General features: G+C 50.6%; 1 protein-coding gene across 4 annotated transcripts in view; it reads right to left on the bottom strand.

Moving 5' to 3' along the window:
• CLSTN1 (calsyntenin 1) overlaps nucleotides 1-22,409 on the bottom strand; it is an 842,090-nt gene that overhangs the window by 5,763 nt on the left and 813,918 nt on the right. For all 4 annotated transcript variants that reach the window (XM_069610016.1, XM_069610015.1, XM_069610017.1 and 1 more), the window contains 2 exons: nucleotides 22,127-22,272; nucleotides 21,676-21,808 (listed from right to left, as the gene is read on the bottom strand). In XM_069610016.1, coding sequence (XP_069466117.1) covers nucleotides 21,676-21,808; nucleotides 22,127-22,272 — 279 coding nt within the window. The remainder of the gene's footprint in view (nucleotides 1-21,675; nucleotides 21,809-22,126; nucleotides 22,273-22,409) is intronic.

The following is a 22,409-nucleotide window of genomic DNA, read 5'->3' as shown; positions in this document are numbered from 1 at the left end:
AACCGGAAGTGCTAGGTAGGACAGAAGGCAGTGAAGGGTGATTGGTCAATGAGGGAAGGGGGCATGGTGCCCTGTGCGACTGAGGGCAACGACACCACCAGTCAGGGCCTAGCAGACTGGTAGATTAGCAGGGGAGAGGGAGAGAGAAGGAAGAGAAGAGGAAGGTCTTTAACAGCTTCAGGAACTTCTGGTGATCCGGCTCAAGTCAGAGGGGCAGGGAGGACATTCCAGAGGGAGGCACCTGCTGAGGAGAGAGAGATCTACCCCCCCTACTCTGTTTGGAGAAGCGTCTGACCCGCAGATAGTTTGAGATAGCTGAGCGGAGGGCTCTAGAAGGAAGGTATTTAGGAAGAGTGTTGGATATAGAGAGGACCACAGCCCCAGAAAGCCTTGTGGATGATGCAGAGTGTCTTCAACTTCATCCTCGTGGCCACAGGGAGCCAGTAGAGAGATTTCAGAGCTGGAGAGATGCGGCCCCTGGGCTTGAGGCCAAGGATAAGTCTTGCAGTCCTGTTTTGGATTAGTTGAAGAGGACAAAGAGTAGAGTTAGGAATATTGAGAAAGAGGCTGTTGCAGTAGTCCAGCCTGCAGAGAAGCAGAGCTCTGGAGACCGTGAGCTTCTAGGAAAAGGTAGGATACCTCTGAGGAGGTGCAGCTGGAAATAGACTTTCTTCGCATGATCCGTGATGTGTGGATAGAAAGAGTGGAGTCGAAGATGGCGCCAAGGTTTTTTGCACCACAGGAGGGCGAGGGGTGGGGACCAAAGGAGGGCAGCCTGAGGGAGAGAGGAAAAGCAGGAGCAGGGGTCCCAATGAGAAGGATCTCGGTTTTACTGGCATTAAGGCAGAGGCCATTAGAGGCGCACCATCCCTGTATAGCAGATACACAGTCCGGAATGATCGAGGAGGGAGAGGAGGCTGAGGTTAGCCTGAAAGAGAGCAGAGTGTCATCTGTATAACATTGAAAGAGGAGAAAATAGAGATCAGATGGTCCAGGAGGGACAGATAGACATTAAAGAGCCAGGGTGAGAGGATTGAGTCCTAGGGAGCACCACATGTGGAAAGAGGTGGTGGAGAGAAAGGAGAGAAAAGACCCAAGTTGGACCTGGGAAAGTCAGTCCAAGAGGAAGGAGGTCAGCCATGCCAGTGATGCCAAGGTCCACACAGGCGGTTGATCAGGATGGCGTGATTGACCGTGTCAAAGGCAGAGGAGAGGTCAAGAAGGATGAGGACAAAGAGCTGGAGTCAAGGTTGGAGAGCAGACCTTCATGGAAGTTGAGAGCAGTTTCTGTGCCACTGGTCGATCTAAAGCCAGACTGATGATCATGGAGATAACCAGCAGATTCAGTGTGAAGGTTCAGCTTAGAGATGGGCAATTTCTCAAGGAATTTGTCCAGAAAAGGAGTGATCGAGAGAGATTGGACGATAGTTGATCTGGCAGGAAGGATCAGCAGAAGGCTTTTTCAGGAAAGGGTGTCTAAGGTAGTGCTTGAGAAGACGGGAAGATCCAGTGGCAAAGGAATGATTGCAGAAATAAACCAAGGCTGGAGTGAGGGAAACAATGTTGTCCTTAAATGGTTCTGGAGGAGGATGAAACTTTCATAGACTGGACTTGTTTAGAAACATCCTCCGATATTATTGGAGAGAGAACAGGAGAGGGAAGCACGGCCGAAGGGGGCCTGAGAGAGGTAGAGGGAGAGAGATGAGGAGAGGAGGAGAGGAGGATAGCGTGGACAGGATGCCCTGAGTTGTAGTGGTGAAATCAGAGGCCAGGGACGTACAGAGGGCCTGGGAAGGAACAGGAGAAGTAGAGACTGCAGTCGGATTGGCCAGCTCCTTGCAGATTTTAAAAAGTTTGGCCGTGCTGCAAGAGGCCGCAGAGTCACAGGCTTCAATGTGGACCCTATACTTGGAGAAGAAAGTCTGTATTGCCTTTGGAGCAGGCAGCAGGCCAGTTCGTCAGAAGATGTGCCCGAAGCCCTCCACTTCCGCTCGGCACTTGCATCTCAGAGCAGCCAGGCCAGAGTCATACCAATAATTGCACTTGCAGGCAGATCCTCATGACGGGGGCAAGGATATCAAGAGCATTGGAGATCGAGAGATGAAGGTTGGAGAGGGCTGTGTCAGAGTGGGAGTCAGCCGCAGGGGTAGGAGGAGGAGCGAAAGAGGCAAAAGCAGCACCCGACACCCGCTTCATAGGCGAATGACCTGCAAAGGAAGGTGGCAGTGCTGGGGAAGGTTTTGCCAGGGGGACAGACAGTTTCAGGTGGGAGGAAAGCAGAAAGTGGTCAGTCCATGAGAGTGGAGCAGTGAGAGGGGGATGTCTGAGGAGATGAGAACATCCAAGGTGTGTCCAGCTGAATGTGTCGGACCAGAGTATAGAGAGGGACAGAGGTCGCAATGGTTTCGGAAAGGCCCAGAGTGGTCAGAGGAGTCCAAGTGTATGTTGAAATCCTTGAGAAAGACGAGCTTCGAGGTAGAAGCAATTTGACAGCAGAGCGAGTGTTGAGTAGCTAAGTGGACCATGTTGTCACTTTTGTAAGACTTCTGGGGTGGGGAACAGGCGACCAGCACATCTAGTGGAAGAGGCAGAGGGGCCCAGAAGAGGGCAGAGGTAGAAGGAGGGGGCAGATGGCCCAGAGAGGAGGGAGAGGAAGGCACCCGAGAGGAGGCAGCGGAGGAGGAGGTGAGTGGCAGAGGAGTCAGAGCGGTAGAAGAGGAAGGTGGCAGAGGAGCTAGAGAGGTGGTAGATAGAGTAGCAAGAGATGGGAGGAAGTTGATAAGATGCGGGAAGACGCCTATTTAGGAGGAGGAGTTTGGGCTGAGTGCCCTGAACCACGACAGTCCCATTCAGATAGACAATGATGGTTTTGGAGGACAGGAAGGAGACCAAGAGAACCTCCCATCTTGTGCCACCATTAATGGGAGATGGAGAAAAGAGCGAGAACAGCAACCATATGTAGGGTCCATAGGTCAGGAGAGGGAACAAAGAGGATGTCGGTAAGAGTCTGTCTGGAGGAGACACTGACGTGGGTGTCAGCAATGGGACGACCTGGATTGGAGACCAGGATGTCCTTCTTGAACTTCTTCCTTCCAGACTTTGTCAGAGAGGGATAGGATAGGTGATACAAAAGCAGTTGGAGAAGATAGGTAAGACCAGGAGCACCATAGAGGGGTGTAGGTAGAAAGGAGAGGGAAAAGCGAGTGGGAGATGAGGAAGGAGAGGAAGCACAGCAAAGTGCTACGCCACACAGGACGCACTGAGTGGGGACATGGTGGTGGGTGGACAGAGGCATGGTATAGAATGCAAGAGAGGCACACACATGTAGACTCAGCAGTGGGAACGAACACGCAGGGGAAAGGGCAGAGGAGGCATACAACTGGGAGCAGCAGGAGCACACATTCACCCATGAATAATGGCTGAAATAACCCCAACTTCACATTAACCAATGAATAGCCAAAATAACCCCTCCCCATCCAAAAGAACCTAAGTCGCACAGAACTCAAATAACCCCAACCTGCACCTCCTATATGAGAAATAGCAGAGCTAACCCCAAGCTGCATAGACCTCTATGAATAAAAACCCAACCTTGTACTAATCTCGTAGGAACTGTTGATGGCTCCTGCACCATACCTGAAAACGATTCCACTTGCTCGTGTAGCACTTCAAGGCGGATGGAGCTCTTGCCCAGGCCAGGACCTGCTGGCAGTCTTGTGGAGGGGACAGAGGTCCAAATTCTAAGAACACAGGAGCCAGGCTGTCAGATTGACAGAACAGGTAGTGGTGCAGCACTGCCCCCTGGATCCTTGACAGGAGCAATTGGTGCGTACGCAGATTGATTGGCGCCGCTGACGAGAGGGAAAGGATTTCAGAGTACTAAAACTGTCACGGCCATGCCGGGGCCACGAATATCAGTTTGCACCAATACAGTCTGAAGGTGTGTAGAACTCGAGGCACGAGAGTAATGCATACAAAAACTTCCCTTCCCATGGAAACACAAAGACATCCCCCAAGCTCTCCGGATTGGGGAAGCAGCTGGCAAAGGTCTTGCAGCGACTGTTCTCGTAGGTGGCAAAAAGGTCGATCTCTGGAGTGCCCCACATATGAAACAGATGACGCTGGCCTTTGTGCAGTTCCCACTCGTGACAAAAGCGCAAGAGTGTGACAGTGTTCTGAATCCCCAGTAGAAGGAGAATGAGAAACATGTGTGCTGTAGAGCCCAATGCCACAGGGTTTGGGCCTCCTTGGAACGCTTGGGGACCTCATTCCTCCCTGCTTGCGGACATAAAACATCAATTTTGTATTGCCGGTGTAAATCCTTCCAACCTTTCCCCTCAGGAGGGGCAGAAAAGACTTCAGGGCCCAGGAAATCATCTGTAGCAGGTTGATGTGCTGGCCCTTTGTAACGCTCACCTGATTCCCGTAGAGGCGCCGGTCTTGACTGGGCGTATACCGTATCTTCAAAGGTGATGTGTAACACACGGCTGGCTCTTTGGGCTGGACCTCTGTGCACTGTATGTCTGACTCGAAGGGTAAGATGTCTGCAGATAGAAAATATGGGATTAATGAACTGGGTTATTGAATGTCTCTCTCTTCTTCCCTTTCTCTTCTCCTGTAGAACCCCCAAAGGTTAACGCTCTCACCTTAGGTAAGTGAACGCCGTGCTCTCCATCTGCCTCGGGGCAGGGTGCTGTAACCAGTTTCTTCACTGGATAAGGGGAGCAGGCCTCTTGACTTCAGAGGACTGCTGTCCGTCGTTTACTGCACGAACGGTAAGTTTCGAGTAATTCTAATGCCTTTAAAAGTCTTTAGTAATGATGTCTCTTGTTTTGCAGGGTTCCGGCGATGGCGGATGACGGGCTGAAGTGAGTTGAAGATGGAGCCCGTGTGATGAATAGAAGCGCCTGGAAGCAGGTAAGTAAGCGATTGTTGCCTGCTTCACGATGCGCTCTAACTGTCTTTTTATTTTGCAGGTACAAGTTCGGAGCGGCTGCAGGGTGCCGGAATACCCACTGGCTTAGATGTGGAAAGGAGTAATGGCACGTGAGTATTAAAGTTCCCCAATGTCTTTAAACGCACCTTGTTTTGTCTTTCAGATGCGGGATGCAGCGCCGAAGGCCTCCGGAGCGTGCGAAGAGTTGGTAAGCTTTTGTCTTTCAGATGCCGGAATGCAGTGCGAAGACCTCCGGAGCGCACGAAGAGTAGGTAAGCCTTTGTCTTTCAGATGCCGGAATGCAGCGCGAGGCGTTGGTGACAGCCGATGGACCAGGTAAGTGAAGCGCTGTCACTGAAGACCGTAATGCTAACCTGTTCTTTCTTGTCTTTATAGGTGTTGCTGAAGACTGGATTCAGGATGGTAAGCCTTTTTCCTTAGGCCCAGGATCAGATGCAGAAGACACGATGAGCGTTCTGCTGCAGAGGATGCAGAATAACGCAAAGCAAGATTCATCCATCGGGTGTGGTTTAAATAGCCTCCTGTAGTGCTTAGGTGTCTCCTTCCACAGCCACGCCTAGGTAAGAAAAGAGTTCCTGCTTTCCAGAAGAGTTCCAGTGTTCTGAACCTAGGGAGTGGCTCCTGCCCCACCCAACAGGAAAAGTAGTTCCAAACAGAAGAGGATCAGAGGCTCAACTGGCAGGCAAGTAAGCAGCATGGTCTGCTGCATGTAAATCCACCCAAGCATTATGAGCCGGGGCTTCCAGCGCTGGGACTGGGCATATTTATGAGCCTGGTGCCACTGGCGCCAGGACTGGGTCCAAAAGGTCCCAATTGGGACTGGTTGGCACTTGGAACCTGGGTTATGGATCTGCTTCCAAGGGAGTTGGGAAAACCCTGACCTTTTGGAAGCAGAGATCATGACACCCTTTTCCTCCTCCAACCGAAGTCCTCTGGTATGTTGGTCCAGACAGTGGGCACCCCAGCCCTTAAGTGAAGCATTCGTTGTGACGGTGGTTTGATGGTCTAGCAACCTGAAGGAGGCGCCTTGCACCAAATGTTCCCTCAAGGACCACTAGCGAAGGCTCCACCTGAAAACCAGTATCGGAGCAATGCGGTCGTCCCAGGACCCTGAGGCATGGATCCAGCGGGCATCCAGGAACTCCTGCAACTGCCTCATGTATAACCAGCAAATGGTGATCAACGGGATGCACAATGACAACATCCCCAGCAGGGATTTGTAGTTGTGGACTGGTCTTACCTGGGTGCCCCTGAGCCTGCACCTTTTCCAGAAGAGCCCCCACCCTTTCATCCGAGGGCCTGGCAGTGCAGGTCTGGGTGTTGAGTCGTGCTCCGAGGAACCAGACACGACTCTGGGAAGTTGGAGAAACCCAGTGCCCGTTAAACACTGGATGGTGGCAGCAGTGTTGGTTTCTGCCAGTGGATAGGAGGGGCTCTCACCAACCAGTCAATTAGATACGGGTAGACGTGAACTCCCCCCTCCATCGCAGGTGCGCCAACACAGGTGCAAGGCATTTGGTAAACACCCGCGGAGCAGACCGTAAACCAAATGTAAGGGCTTTGAACTGAATTTACTCATGCCACCACGAAGCATAGGTAGCGCCGGTGTGAGCGGCGAATAGGGATGTAAAAGTAGGCGCCCTTGAGGTCGATGGGCACCAAGAAGTCTTCCTTGTAGCTCTGACAACACCTGCTGCAGTGGGACCATGTTGACCGTTTGTGCCTTTAGCACACTTAGATCTAATATGGGCCTCCAAACCCCCGACTTGTTGTGCAGGAAGTAGCAGGAGTAGACTGCTCTGCCAAGCTCCTCCTTTAGAACCTTCTCCACCGCTCCCCTTTAGCTGCAGAGCTCATACTTCCTGTAGCAAGAGGTGCAGCAACTTTTCTGGTTTGTGAGCAGGCGGAATGTCCGGCAGAAAGTCCACAAACTCCAGCGAGTGGCCCTGCTGGAAGAGGGATAGAACCCATTTGTTGTTTGCGACGTTGCCCATTTTCCGACACACCTTGACAGTCAGTCTCCCACCGGGGTGCTGAAGCAGGAGGCCCTGGGCTGGTCATGTCTGTTTGCCAAACTGGCCCCTAGACTGGGCGAAGCCACAGTGCTGCTGCAATCCCCTATAGGTCTAGGAGTTTTTCCTGTACTGGTCCCCTGGGTTTTGTAAGAGGTGGAAGATTGGTACATGGAGAGGTTATCCCGCAAAATCCTGCCATAACACCCTTTTCCCGAACAAAAAAGAGCTGGCCTCTTTGCAGTAGCATACCCAACGAGCGTGCGGTTTCCGTGTCTGTTTTTATGGACTGTAAGGCTTGTCCCCAAAAAGGGCAGATCCGTCAAAGGGCATACCAACCACACTGGACATCGGGTCTAAAGTCTAGTTCTTTGAGACAACCCTGCCTGCATAGAACAAATCCATTTCTAAGCTGGGGAAATCCAGTATCAGTGATGTCCACAGAGACCATGATAGCATGGTCTGACCCCAATTCCCCCTCATGAAAGATGTCCATGGCCTGTTTCTCGTCATCCAGCAGAAACTCTAGCAGGGGATCCATCTTGTACCACAACTCCCGATTGTAGTGTGCAAGCATAGCCTTTGCATTTGCTGCCGCCTTGATATTAGTGGCCGTGGCTGTAATCTTTTTAGCGAAGGTGTTGCAGCGCTTGCCTTCCTTGTCTGGAGGGACAGTGCAGGATGTCTATGGGTTCGCTGACATTTTCCTGGCAGCATCAGAGACAACGGAGTCTGGTGTGGGCTGGGAGCAGAGGCAGCGCTTTAAGGCTCTGTACTTTTTGTCGAACCAGTCTCTTAGACGGGGCAGTTGCGGGGTACACCAAGATGACCAGGCCATCCTCCAACAGAGGGATGGACATGACAGATTTCCTGCGCTGTTCTCTGCGCTGGTATAGCACAGTTTCCTTGCGCTGCTCCTCTGGTGCAAAGCCGAACATCTTGGCCGCCCCGGACAAGAATGCATTGAAGGCCCCTACCTCGTCAGGTGGCGAGTCCCTGAGTGGAATGTCATCTGGTTCCTCATCACCTGCAATGAAATCATAACATTTGTCAGTGTGGGAAGTATGAGTGGAACACCCATCATCCAACTGGTCAGGATCAGTGTCTGTTCAAGTATTGGATAGCCTCCATGGTACTGACAGGTGTTTGCCCATTCTGGGAGGGCGAGAGAGGTCATCTACCAAACTGCCCTGTGCCTGAGATGAATGCAGAGGAGGTAATGCTGGTAGTCTGATTAGGCCTGCCTCCCCGCACTGCGAGCTGGATTGCCTTCTGGGAGGCAATGTCCTGCGTGCTGGAGACGACAGCGGCAAAATGAGGACCTCCTCATGTGCTTCCTCTACATCTTTTGATTGGGAAGGACTTGGCTCGGAAACCACAATACCACCCTGTAGCAGGACCATCCCAAGGTTGGGGAGTGATGCCTGTGGTCGGCTGGACTGTCAATGCAGACACTGTACTGGTCTGGGTGTCGGTGATGCCAGTTAGAATGGCAGTGGTAACAATCTTATGGGAAGATGCACTTTATCTCGTCAACGGTGCAGTCGATGAGGGTATCACAGCCATCAACTTAGATGCAGTCGACGAGGTTCTCGATGACGTAGCAGCCGTGGTTGAGGCTGTTAGCGCTTTCATTGCCGACGAAGTGAGGCCACTGCTGGTTTCGTCGAAGACGCGGTAGTCGTGGTCGACGAATGCTTTGTTCCCGGGGTGCCAGCAGACAGCGTTAACGGCCCTGGGGGTAGACTACACGGAGTAAGGCTTGGTCATCGACGATTACGCACCCATCGTCGATCTGGACTACAAGCTATTTTTCGATGTTGAAGGCGAGGAGTGGCCACCAGATTTAGACGTGGGCTTAGATGAAGACATCTCCTTGGGATGGAAAAAGCATTGGGTCTCCTTCCCTGCCAAACCCCCTTGGACACTGACCTTTGGTGAAGACAGGTCCCGTGTTCGTCACCACAGGTGTGTTAATGCCTCCTCTTGCTGGTGGCCTGGACTTTGTCAGAGAATGCACTGTTACCGCCAACGCTGGTCGTCGAGTAGACGTAGAAAAATATAACTTTTGTGGAAATCAATATTATTCATAGAGATGTAGGAGATTATTTTTGCGGACTCCTTACATGAACGTGCTGTAAAAAATATGAAGATGGCAGAGACGGAAGGAGTTAAGGGAGGTGTTCCTATTGGCTGTGGGCAGTTTGACCCAAAATGACTAACAGAGCGCAAAAGTGACTGAAAGTTTTCAGTTTAGGTTTAAACTGCTCTATGTTACCAAGGATTCCCAGCCTGATGGGGAACATTCACAGCATGTGAATCTATGAAAGATCCAATGCTGGAGAACAAAGGCAACCCTCGAGAAGATGAGAACAGGTTTTAAAGGTACAGTAAATAACTGATTATCACACAATAAGAAGTTGTATACAACATAGCTGTAAAAATATATTTTAATTATAAAAAAGTGTGCATAAGAAATATATACATAAAATAAAATGTCGGTGTATAGTATTACAGAAGAGGTCTTGCAGGACTATAGAATGTTAGTTAAGTCCGCCAAGTCTAAGTGGGATTATAGTGAGGGTTACAGGCCTCAGAAGCACAATTACACTCAAATCCAAATGTTAAGTCTATGTCCCAATAGTTATTAACGGACCAATGTTAATCTAGGGATGTAAGCGTGAGGTCAACATATTAGGCTCTGTAAGAAGTTCAGACCCAAAGAAGATCTCCAGAATTAAGTTCTACAGAGGCAGTCCAGTTAAAGAATAATAAGGTTACTCACCGTAGTGACCACCTTACTCCTAACCCATAGTCCCCTTTTCCTCCTTACTTATGGGACATTCCTCCGTCCTGTGGGACGGGACCGGAGCACTTTGTAAAAACCATCACATTTTTCAAAAATGTGTCCCTCTCTTTTTACGCGAGGTACCACACGTGGCTGTAACCCAGCCCCCCTAGCTCTGCCCAGCGCATCGCCCATCAGTCCTTTTCTCCGCTCGATCGGGACTGGACGCACTAGCATCTTCGGAACATTTTTTCCTTCCAGTGTCGTCCTCTCCTGCCCCGGCTTAGCGGTCGCGAATCCGTCTATGCCGTTTCAGTTCAATTTTTCTACTGGTTCTCGTCAGCGACGCTTCGCTAGGGCGGTCCCCCATCCTCCTCGTTTAGAGTGCTTGGGTCCGGACCACCGGTGGGACTCGTGCTTTTACTGCAACTCCCTTTCAGTCCGTCGATTCAACGTCGTTTGGAGCTGTGGGAGGAGGTGTTCCAGCGCACTCCCCCATTGCATTTTCTTACTTTCATCGAAGAAAAGAAGAAACGCGCAGTGAGTTCTTTACTTTTTAGAGCACCCCGGCCGGGGGACTCCTTCCCGGGGTCGTCCCGGTCCGGGAGGAGCGTCAAAAGCCCTGAGGTGCCTTCTAGGCCTAAAAAGTGTACCAGAGTTTTCTCCGAGGGTCTCCGTAAGGGGCCTATTGACACCGGATTACTATCCGATGCCCCTCCTGCGGGGGCTATTTGTGGGCCAAGCTCTACTGTGGCGACGGGTACCGGAGCTTGCTTCGAGGTCTCCCTGGCTGGAGCTTCCCCTAATAACACTGGGGTACACCCTGAGGCCTCAGTTGAGGCTGCTGGTACGGAACAAAAGTTCGAGGCCCGTGGTGAAAGGGCTTTAGACACCGGGCTCGGGTCTGAGGCCCCTCGTTTGGTGGCTAGGGTGACCAACAGTTCTGAGAGGCCTGTTAAGGTTTTTGTCGGTGAGGTGTGTTCATCGCTCCCGTTCAAGTGGTGACACCATACCTGTTGCGGGGGCACTGAGTGAGGTCTTGGACAGTTACCGGCAGTACCGAGGTCCTTCCGTTGAAGGCTTCTCTGGCTGATCGCATGTATCAAAAACATTCTAGGCCTCGCAGCACCGGTTTGGCCGAGGTTCCTTGTATCAAGGCTAAAAATGAAGACCCCTGACCCACCTGTGGAGACCCCTATCTCACTTCAACACGTGTCGCAGTTTTCCTCAGGTGCTGACAAAATGGCGGCCGCTCCTGCCAAGACTACAGTGGCCATTTTGGATACCTCCCTTACAACTACCCCATCGGCCCTAGGTGTGGGAAGTGGGTTTTCAGGTGAACATTGTTTTCCTTGTGCACATCCTTTTCGTCCAGTTTATGACTGGAACGCTGGGATGCCCCTTCCGCACAGTGTCTCGCTTCCTGCGGCATCGGCGCCCTTGATTTATGTGGACTCCAGTGGAGAAGGGCCTTCTTGGCACCCCTTTCCCTTGCGTCCCTGGAATTACTCCGCTCATGAGAGGCCTCCTCCAGTCGCGCCTAAATCATCGGTGGAGGACGTCTTTTTCGGCAAGTTTCAAAGACTAATGCATTCCGACCTCATAAAGGCCCGCCTGCTCGGACGGTCCCAGCTGCAGCACCTGTGGTTTCGCCGCCGCCTTTACCGGCTGGACCTCCCCCGACTCTGCCTCCCTTGCCTCCGTTGTCCCCATTGGACAAGTCCACAGTGGAGCCTGATGCAACTTAGCCTGAACCGTACCTGCTGGACGAAGCATAAGAGGATCAGGACAGCGGTGACCAGCCCCGCTCTGTCTGAGCCTTTCACGACCGGGTGCTGGACATGATGTGTTTATCGGATGTTCCAGTACCCGAGGCACCCGCTCCGTAGGAGGGCGTGCTTTCGGGGGTGTTCACCTTGTCTCCGGAGCATACCGGCTTGTTCTTGCAGAAGGACGTTTTGGCAGAGGTCCGTAAAGTTTGGGAAAAACCACACGCCGGACTGTTTGTCAACAAGATGATTGACGCGCGTTATAGGCTCCATTCTTCAGAAGGGGTGGCTTTAGCGTCATGTCCGCCCCCTTCCACCATGGTAGTGGCTGCGGCCACTTTACAATCCAGACCTGCTGCATCGTCTTCCACAATGGCTACACAGGTTCTGGCTAAAGAGGACACGCTTCTTAACAGGAACCATCATTTCTGATAAATGGCAGCTCAGCAGGGGAACCAGATGGGGATGTCCCTGGTCGCCCATGTTATATATTTTGGCATTAGAGCCGCTGGCAATATGCCTGCGGCAACAATACGGGGTGGTTGGGATCCGAAACGATAGGCGGCATGCACCTGATATCATTGTATGCAGACGATATGCTCCTCTACTTGCGCTACCCTGAGGAGAACCTGCGGTGTGTGTTGGAGGTGATGGATCGTTATGCTACCCTCTTGGGCATATTGGTGAACCCCAAGAAGTCCAGTCTGTTCCCCTTGGGTAGGTACAGGAACACCCCATTGGAGAGATTACCCATCCTGCAGATACCCTGGCAGCCCATGACATTCAGGTATCTGGGCATAAACATTTACCATAAGATCGAGAAAGAGCACAAACAGAATACAGAGAAAGCAGTGGAGGGTATTAAGAATAGCATGGCGTTCTGGTATCGACTGCCCCGACTGCCCCTAGACATGATGGGAAGAGCAGCTCTGCTTAAAATGGTTGTTCTGCCCAGACTTTTGCACTTTTTTGTGAATGTCCCGTACCTGATCCCTAGAGGTTTTTTGTGGGACTTCGTGGTATGTGCAGGGGCTTCCTATGGGGCAACTCCAGGAATAGGGTGGCCCTGTGGAAACTACAGAACACATGTGATAAGGGGGGCATAAAGCTGCCGAATTTCGAATTGTACAACCTGGTGGGACATCTGTCATATGTGGCTAGGTGGTTGTCTGCGGAGGACTCTGCAGAAGCCAGGCTTTTGCGAGATGACTGCCCCTTACTTCCTAAATGAGACAGTGTGGTTGCATAGAACAAAAGTGGCGGAGATGGGGAGACAGTTGATGCTGGGCTGAGAGGTCTGGCACAGAGCATGGAGAACTGTGGGTGACCTAGATCCACTCTCTCAGCAGGTCCCGCTGGCGGCGTTATGTGCGGCAGACTCCCAACTGCTTAAGGGGGTCCGTAAATATTGGGAACCGGTGGGCATGGCTACCCTTGGGGATATATGGCAGGACGGGGAAGCGGTGGAATTCCAGAGGCTGCAGGAGGAGCCTGGGGTGCATGGAGGCCAATATATTACTCATACTAGGCTCATTAAACTGGTGAGGGAGAGGTGGCCCGAGACCGTGCTAACGGAAGAACCCGATGCCACCTTGGAAATGATGTATGATGTCTCTGAAAGGGGACATGAAATATCTAGGATATATGAGCTCCTGAGTGCGAAGGCAGGGATAGAGCTGCTCCAACTGAGGAATGAATGGGAGGAGGAAGTAGGAGAACCTATGACAGAGGGACAGTGGGATAGAGCCCAAAGATACCATAAAAAGGTGTCCCGGAATGCGAGGCTCCAGCAGATTCAGTTGTATGTCACCCACAGAGCCTATTTAACCCCCCGAAGAATAGCCAGGTTTGGAAGCTCGGCTAAACAGAAATGCCCCAGGTGCGGGGAGGAGGAGGCAGGGCTGCTGCACATGTTCTGGGCTTGTCCTGAGATACAGAAATTCTGGGAAGAAATAAGGACGAGAATGGCTAGCGGGGGAGTGGTGCTTGTTGTAAGGTTTGCTTGGGCATGCATGCTTGGGAGTTTTCCAAGACCACGCAACTTGAAGCATATCAGTAAGATGAAGGACCTGGCCTATGTTTTGGCCAAGCACAGAATTGCAATGTGCTGGAAGGCGGCCCTTAGGCCTAGAGTGGAGATATGGTGGGCGGACCTCTTGAGATGGGCAGAAGCAGAAACTGTGGTATGGTTTGAAGCTCTCACCAGGGGGGCGGTGGGGGGAGAGAGGAGGAAGTGCGCCCCCTGTTAGCCTGGAGGCAACTGGTGACCTCAATGGCAAATCCCCACCAGGTCAATCACGAAACGGGAGACTCGGATGAGTCGACAAGTACTGAGATTCCTGATGATGCTTATACAGATGACACGGATGGGATGGCTCGAGTTGAAGGGGAGGGAGGGGGGAGGGAGGACAGAAAATAACTGTAAAATATGATGCTTTGACATTGATTATGAACGTCCTAAAAAGGCTGTAATGTTGTTTGTTTAAAATATAAAAATTTTAATTTCTTTTTTTTAAAAAGAGGACACGGGTCTTGACTCTTTGGGAAGGAGGATTTTCGCAAATTCACCTCTGCAGTTACGCCAAGCTAACGCAGAACTGGTGTTAGCGGGGGCGAATATGAAAATGTGGAAAGGTCTGTCGTAATTTGAGGAATTTATTCCTGCTGAAAAGCTAGAGGATTTCAGAGCAGGTTTGTCAGATGCTAGGGTCCTGGCGCAGGACATGCTGGAGGCCGCGGCGCATCATGTCGACACCTCGGCCCGCGGCCTCATGCTTGGCGTGGACCCCTATCGTCAGGCTTGGCTGCATGCCACCAAGTTCTCTAAGGAGGTGCAGGATAAGGTTAAGGACCTGCCCTTTGATGGGAAGGAGCTTTTTCATTCCTCAACGGACGTTGAACTGACCAAAACTAAGGATAGCACTCAGACCGCCAAGTCTTTATCGGCCCTGGTGAAACTGCCTTTCAGGGCACAGAGAACGTCCTTGCAGCCTCGGCCTTCCTCTGGTTTCAGGGGTTTTCTGGACCGAAAGTCCCGCAGGGTTGATACCCCATTGGGAAATTCCTGCCGAAGGCAGCAATGGAGCCGGTTTTTCTCCCGTTCCTCAGCCTCCTCTTCAGGTTCAGGTGGCGCTGCCACCGAAAAACCAGCTAAATGAAATTTCTCTGCGCTCACACAAGACCCCGGTGGGAGGACGCATTGGGTCTCATTGGGAGGCGTGGCAGACCATCACCGAGGACCAGTGGGTCTCATCAGTCGCTCGGGCGGGCTTCCGATTACCCCTTCCCCCTACATCAATCCTCCCTTCCAGCAGTCGGGGTCGCCCTCCCTCAGAGCCGAGATTCAGAAGTTGCTGGATCTCGGGGCGGTAGAACCCGTTCCCCTAGGGGAGCAAGGGGAGGGCTTCTATTTCCGGCTGTTGTAACGCTCACCTGATTCTCGCAGAGGCGCCAGTCTTGACTGGGCGACTACCGTATCTTCAAAGGTGATGTGTAGCACCCGGTTGGCTCTTTGGGCTGGACCTCTGTGCACTGTATGCCTGACGTGTAGAGTAAGATGTCTGCAGATAGAAAATATGGGGTTAATGAACTGGGGTTATTGGGGTGTCCCTATCTCTTTCCTCTTCTCCTCTCCTGTAGACCCCAAAGGTTAACGCTCTCACCTTAGGTAAGTGAATGCCGAGCTCTCCATCTGCCTCGGGGCAGGGTGCTGTAGCCAGTTTCTTCACTGGATAGGTAGCGCAGGCCTCTTGACTTCAGAGGACTGCTGTCCGTCGTTTACTGCACGAACGGTAAGTTTCGAGTCATTCAAATGTCTTTTTAAAGTCTTTAGTAATGATGTCTCTTGTTTTGCAGGGTTCCGGCGATGGCGGATGACGGGCTGAAGTGAGTTGAAGATGGAGCCGGTGTGATGAATAGAAGCGCCTGGAAGCACGTGAGTAAGCGCTTGTTGCCTGCTTCACGATGCGCTCTAACTGTCTTTTTATTTTGCAGGTACGAGTTCGGAGCGGCTGCAGGGTGCCGGAATACCCACTGGATTAGATGTGGAAAGGAGTAATGGCACGTGAGTATTAAAGTTCCCCAATGTCTTTAAACGCACCTTGTTTTGTCTTTCAGATGCGGATGCAGCGCCGAAGGCCTCCGGAGCGTGCGAAGAGTTGGTAAGCTTTTGTCTTTCAGATGCCGGAATGCAGTGTGAAGACCTCAGGAGCGCACGAAGTGTAGGTAAGCCTTTGCCTTTCCGATGCCGGAATGCTAACCTGTTCTTTCTTGTCTTTATAAGTGTTGCTGAAGACTGGATTCAGGATGGTAAGCCTTTTTCCTTAGGCCCAGGACTGGATGCAGAAGACACGATGAGCGTCCTGCTGCAGAGGGTGCAGAATAACGCAAAGCAAGATTCATCCACCGGGTGTGGTTTAAATAGCCTCCTGTAGTGCTTAGGTGTCTCCTTCCACAGCCACGCCTAAGTAAGAAAAGAGTTCCTGGTAAGAAAAGAGTTCCTGCCTTCCAGAAGAGTTCCAGTGTTCTAAATCTAGGGAGTGGCTCCAGCCCCACCCAACAGGAAAATTAGTTCCAAACAGAAGAGGATCAGAGGCTCAACTGGCAGGCAAGTAAGCAGCATGGTCTGCTGCAGGTAAGTCCACCCAAGCATTATGAGCCCGGCGCTTCCAGCGCTGGGACTGGGCATATTTATGAGCCTGGTGCCACTGGCGCCAGGACTGGGTCCAAAAGGTCCCAATTGGGACTGGTTGGCACTCGGAACCTGGGTTATGGATCTGCTTCCAAGGGAGTTGGGAAAACCCTGACCTTTTGGAAGCAGAGATCATGACAGCTGTTTACGGTGCCCAAATCCAAACCAGGCTGGCCTGCGCACCATCCTAGAACTTTCCCAGTTCAAACTCCCTCTACCCCTCTACCCCAAGAGAAATTCAAGATGATCACACCTTGTCAGATAATGTCCTCTTTGCAGAAGGGCGATTGACTCAGCGTGGTGGACCTCCAGGATGCGTATATGCATATCCTGATCTGGAATCCACATCGGAGATACCTACGGTTTTCTATGGGAGAGAAGCACTTCCAGTTCGGAGTGCTCCCTTTTGGCCTCAGCTCGGCACCGCATGTCTTTACGAAGATGTTGTTGGGTATCGCAGCTTATCTTCGGCTTCAGGGTATTTGGACGATTGGCTGCTCCGCAGTCCTTGTCCTTTGAAAGCCTCGAGCAAGCGTCAGTCTCTCCTCCAGCTCCTGTTCCACCTTGGGCTGTCAGTGAACTGGCGGAAATCCTCCATGACAGTCTCTCAGGACCTGATTTTCCTGGTTTTTCATTCGAACACAATCGACTGCAGAGTATACCTGACCAGGGACAGAATGGCGGATCTGGTGGCCACGTGTCAGGTCTTTGCGCAGTCAGGGATCATGTCGGGCTGGTGGTTCCAGAGGCTTCTGGGCCTCATGGCCTTGTGTGTTTTGGCTCATCCTCTTGCTCGGCTCAAGATGAGGTGGATGCAGATGGCTCTTCGGAGTTCTTGGCGTCAAGCTGTGGATCCGGATTCCAAAATGACATTGATTCCAGCTTTCATGAGAGCGGACCTTTTGTGGTGGTCGTCTCTCAGCAATCTATCGGTGGATGCGGCTTTTCAGGACCCCGCTCCGCTGGTGACAGTCACAACGGACTCTTTCCTTCTGGGGTGGGGTGCGACGTTAGACCTTCAAGTTTCCGATCTCTGGTCGCCCCAAGAGAAGCTCCTTCATATAAATCACCTGGAGCTTCTGGCAATCTTCCTGGCGCTCAAGGCATTCAGGCCGGTCATTGTCAATCAAGTGGTCCATGTCCGCACGGACAATGTGGTGTCCATGTTTTACATCAACAAGCAGGGGGGGGGGGGGGGGGGGGGGGGTACCAAGTCCCCTCCTCCTGTGGATCTTGCCATTCAGATTTGGGAATGGGCGGTGCAGCATGGCATCTGGCTGGTGGGTGTTCACATCCCGGGCCAGCTGAATGTTACTGAGGATGCTCTCAGCCGACGAACGATGGTCAGCTACAAGTGGGAGTTAAAAGTGGAGGTCCTCTTACAAATCTTCCAGTGTTGGGGCACTCCAGAAGTGGACCTCTTCGCAACATTGGCCAACAGGAAACTTCCTCTGTATGCCTCCAGAAACAGACTGGGAGCCTCCTCTCTGGGGGATGCTCTCGAGAATCCCTGGCACAATATGAGGGCCTCTGCTTTTCTGCCTCTGCCTCCGATTCATCTGACAATTTGCAAACTGAGGAACACAGTGAACTGTTCCCTTCTGCTCATAGCTCCGTGGTGGCAGGCCAGGTTCTGGTTTTCAGAGCTTCAGCATCTGTCGGTGTGTGCACCGATCAGGCTTCCGTTAGTTCCCGACCTGCTTCATAAGAGAGATCGGCAGCTGTGGGACCCCTCCCCACAAACGTTCAGCTTGGTGGCATGGTGCCCGAGTTCAGATCTCTAGAACATCTCAACCTGTCTGCTGATAACATGCGCATTATTCAGGCAGCCAGGAAGCCCTCAACGAGATCTCAATACAGGAGCAAATGGCTTTGATTCTGCCACTGGTGCATAGCCAAACAATTGGACCCCAGGGTGGCTACAATCAACACAGTGCTGTCCTTCGTCTCTCACCTAGCAGAGTCAGGCATTCATATCCTCTCATGCAGGACTCATCTTTCGGCTGTTGTCGCATACTTATCCACGGACCAGTGCTCTTTTTCACTATTAAATCCAGTGGATAAAAAGGCACTTTGCTGGTCTAATACCCTCCTGTTCGCAAACCGCATCCGACGCGGGATCTGAACGTGGTGCTTGCGGCATTGTGCCATAAGCCCTTAGAACCAATGGCTACGGTAGATCTTAAGCACCTTTTGTGGAAAGTGTCCTTCTTGGTCGCCATGACTTCAGTAAAATGTGTGTGTGAGTGAGCTCCAGGCTTTGTCGGTGGACCTTCCCCCCTTCATGGTCTTCCACAAGGATAAGGTTGTCCTGAGGACGAATCCTTCTTTCCTGCCAAAAGTGGTCTCTGATTTTCATCTAAAATCAGTCAATATCCTTGTCAGTCTTCTTCCAAACCCGGCTCTTGAAGCCAAAAGGGTTTTGCATTGCCTGGATGTTAGAAGAGCTCTTAAGTTCTATCTGGACAGAACATCTGAATTTAGGAGTTCTTCTCAACTATTGGTGACCTTTGGTAATCCGCAGGGTAAACAGGCCTCCAAAGCGACTAGCTCCAGATGGGTTGATGCCTCTATTATGAGTCTTACACTGTTCAGGGCCTCCAACCTCCTAAAGGAATTCCAACCTCCTAAAGGAATTCAGGCACACCTGGTACGGGGCAAGGCAGCTGCTGTTGCCTTTCAAAAGTATGTCCCCCTGAGAAACCACTGCGAAAGCGGCTACATGGGCCTCTCCATCGGCATTTTGTAAACACTACTGTTTGGATCTGAGCTCCAGAGCCGATGCTCAGTTTGGCCAGGCTCTGCTTAAAAACCTTTTTTAGTAAGGAGTTCCCATCCACCTGTAATTCCTGCGAGGAGTACTTGGGAATCTCCCATAAGTATGGAGGAAAGGGGACAGGCCGTAGGAGCATAATAAGGTTACTCACCGTAGTGACCACCTTACTCCTAGTCCATAGTCCCCTTTCCTCCATACGCCCGCCACCCCCCCTCTAATAAGGTTCCTCTGTTATTGCTTAAAGGCGATAGAAAAGGACTGATGGGCGATGCGCTGGGTGGAGCTAAGGAGAGCGGGGTTACGTCCGCGTGCGGTACCCCGCCTAAAAAGAGGAAGGACACATTTTTGAAAAATGTGATGCTTTTTACAATGTGCTCCGGTCCGTCCCATAGGAAGGAGGAATGTCCCATAAGTATGGAGGAAAGGGGACTATGGACTAGGAGTAAGGTGGTTACTATGGCGAGTAACCTTATTACACAGTACCCCGAGTCTGGAGAAAAGGTTGCAGCTGGCTTCTGTTCCTGTTGTAGTCCTGCAGATCCGGTTGTCCAGTCGTGGGGACTGGAGGGACGACGTCTGGGGACTCGTGCACTACGGTTTGAATGTCGGCGGCAGCAATGGGCACAATTCAGATCAGCGGCACCTGCAGTTTCAGCTACTCGCAAATAGCACCACTGTGGTTCTTGGACACATTGTGGCCTTTCCCTGCTTCTGGGGTCCAGCACCGAGGTGGCTCAGGCTTGGTTATTCCTGCTTCGAGGGAGTCTTGGAGATCTTCCTGGAGGTTGGTTCTGGCTTAAAGGCGATGCACTCAATTCTGGTGTTCCTGTCCCTTGGCACTCGGTTCCTACAGTAGCAAAGATGTACAGCAAGCAGATAGTGGTTCCAGCCGAGTTTGTCTTGGGGCTGATTGGTCCCACCAACCCAAGGGGAGAAGTCGCCCTTTCCGGTCTTTTCTAGTCGATTAGAAATACGGAGCTTCAGCACTGCAGCAGGGCTTCATCGGGCAAACAAACGGTCCAGGAGAATGCACCAAGCTTCTCTTCCAGTTTCTGCTTCGGTTTCTTCGTCCAGTGGTCAACTCTGCCTTGCTTACAAAAGACCTCGCCTTTTATGCAGGTTTCTCCCATTCATTTGCAGCCTAGCTGTCACTGTTAGGGAGAATTCTCAGAAATGTGCTTATTCCCTCCACCTTAGAGACCCCCAGCAACTTGGCTGGATTATGAGGACTTGATTTTTTTAACCTGGAAAGTGACACTTTTTCCCACTTGTGTATTTTAATCTGATTTTTGAACACTGTTTATTTTGGTTGTGGAGTCTGACAAACTCCATAGGCATCATCTTTTATATTGTGTCACACAGCACCTTCAGTACAGTGACACAGTGAAGTCTTCCAGATTTCCCAAATGTTTAAATACCTTCTCTGGGATAAACTACGGTTTCCTAGAGCAGTAGAGTAAAATTGACTTTACTTACATTTATAACTTTCTAGACCTAGCACACACCATCTTAAAATAGGGTGCTGGAGGGGTTACTTAGTATCCCCTTTGTCTAGCTTCTCATGTAACAATCCTATGTTACCCTTTCCCTGATGAATGGCTGGTGGCAGTGATTTACTTTTAACTACCATGGGGTGCATTTACCGCGGGCTGCGTTCGCAGCTGCAGTAAAGCACCCAGGGCTGCCATTTTTGTCAAAATAGCCCCAGTCTTCTTTTTTTGCCATTTCCACTACAAATTCGAACAGGGGATCCTTAATGAACCACTTGCCAAGTATTTATGAGGTAGTCCTTCTGCCAACACTTTTTCATATAGACCTCTTTCTGTCTAACTGCTACAGCCACTCGCATGCACCTACAAGGGTTTGACCCAGCCCAGGGATTTTGCTTGATTATTCCCCACAGTGACTGTGTATACTATCGGATACAACAATTGTTTGAGAGTCTGTCCATCCTATATAGGAACTTCCATGTTTGGAGAAAATGTCACACATTCCGCATACCTGTGTCTGAAGTGCGGGGTAAGTACTATGTGGGAATTTTTTTTTTAATTGGTTAGCAGGAATTATTATGTGTGTTTTATGAGTATGAAACACTGATACATTCATGTATCCTTTTCTGCCCCCCATAGGGTCATTAGGCTTGCCCGCCCTGAAGAAGGCTCAACATGGATGCCGCAACTACTGGCACGCTGAAACGTGCACTATTTGTCACACCCACGTAGGCAGACAAATGACATCAATTGATCGTGCCAACAAAACAGAAAAACAAACACTCTAGGAGCATAATAATAGATATTCTGGATCTACTTCAGAGTAGTATTAAGCCTACTTTATAGTAGTACAAATGATAGTATGAATTGGTTGTGTTTTTTTTTGTTTCCCATTTTCTTTGAATTTATCAAACATTTGTGTTATTTCAAACATTTTCACTTTCCTAAAACAGTTTTAGGTTTTATGTATTGTTAATGAACATATACCAGTTACTATTCTTTGTATTAAAATAATGTTGATACTCTTAGACATTTCTCTTCATGACTGCTTTTTTGGTTTTGTCTGCACAGCACATCGATACCCTTTGTGGAATGGGTGAACTCTAGTAAAAATAACAAAAAATGTATAGCAAGATCAGTTCTGTATGCAAAGAGCTATACCTCCAACCTCTGCAGAACATGCGAAAGGGTTTTACCTGAAGGATGGGGGTTCACCAGGTTATGTCCAGAAAGATCCACAAATGCATGATGCATCGGGTGAACAAATTGTGGCTGGGCAACAATGTGATTGGGTTGCTCCTCAGGGCTCACAGTGTGGATGGCATTAACCTGCGGCAAAAAAGTAAACAAAGAAGGATGAGGTTAAGGCATGGCAGTCCGCTAAGTCCGCCAATTTCTTTGAGGTTGCATTCTATATCAATAGAGTGAGATGGCTCCACCCAGTTTTCAATTTTATTCTTTAAGCTGTTGAATACTTTAATCTGTGCTGAGACCATATTTATGAAGGTCTTATCCTTTAGAATAATTTCTCAACATCATACAACACGAATACATTTGACAAATTGAGCAGCCTACAGCTCTAGGTCTTAAACCACATCAGCTTTACAGGTCAGGCCATACCAATGTAGTCTGGTGTTGGTGCCTTACCTCAACCTTAAATTCATTGCTGACATAGCGCCCATTCAGTTCTGAGCATACCAGCTTGAACTTCCGGTCGAAGAGAGAATCTGGGTGCCAGTTCCGGTAGCGGATAAGATGAAGGACTTCCTCGTAACTCGCCATGGTGTCCACACCTAAAACGCCAAAATACTTTTCTGGTAAGAAATTTGTAAAGCATATCTTGGTGTACCAAACTAGCACTAACCCTGGGAGATGCTCATAATGCACGTCATGCAACATTGGGATATGCCCCAAATACTGAATGACAATT

This window comes from Ambystoma mexicanum, chromosome 8, assembly GCF_040938575.1.
Source record: "Ambystoma mexicanum isolate Mex_15411 chromosome 8, UKY_AmexF1_1, whole genome shotgun sequence".
Taxonomy (NCBI): Eukaryota; Metazoa; Chordata; class Amphibia; order Caudata; family Ambystomatidae; genus Ambystoma; species Ambystoma mexicanum.
Note: the sequence above shows the minus strand (reverse complement) of the source record. Positions and strands in the feature narration are given on the sequence as shown.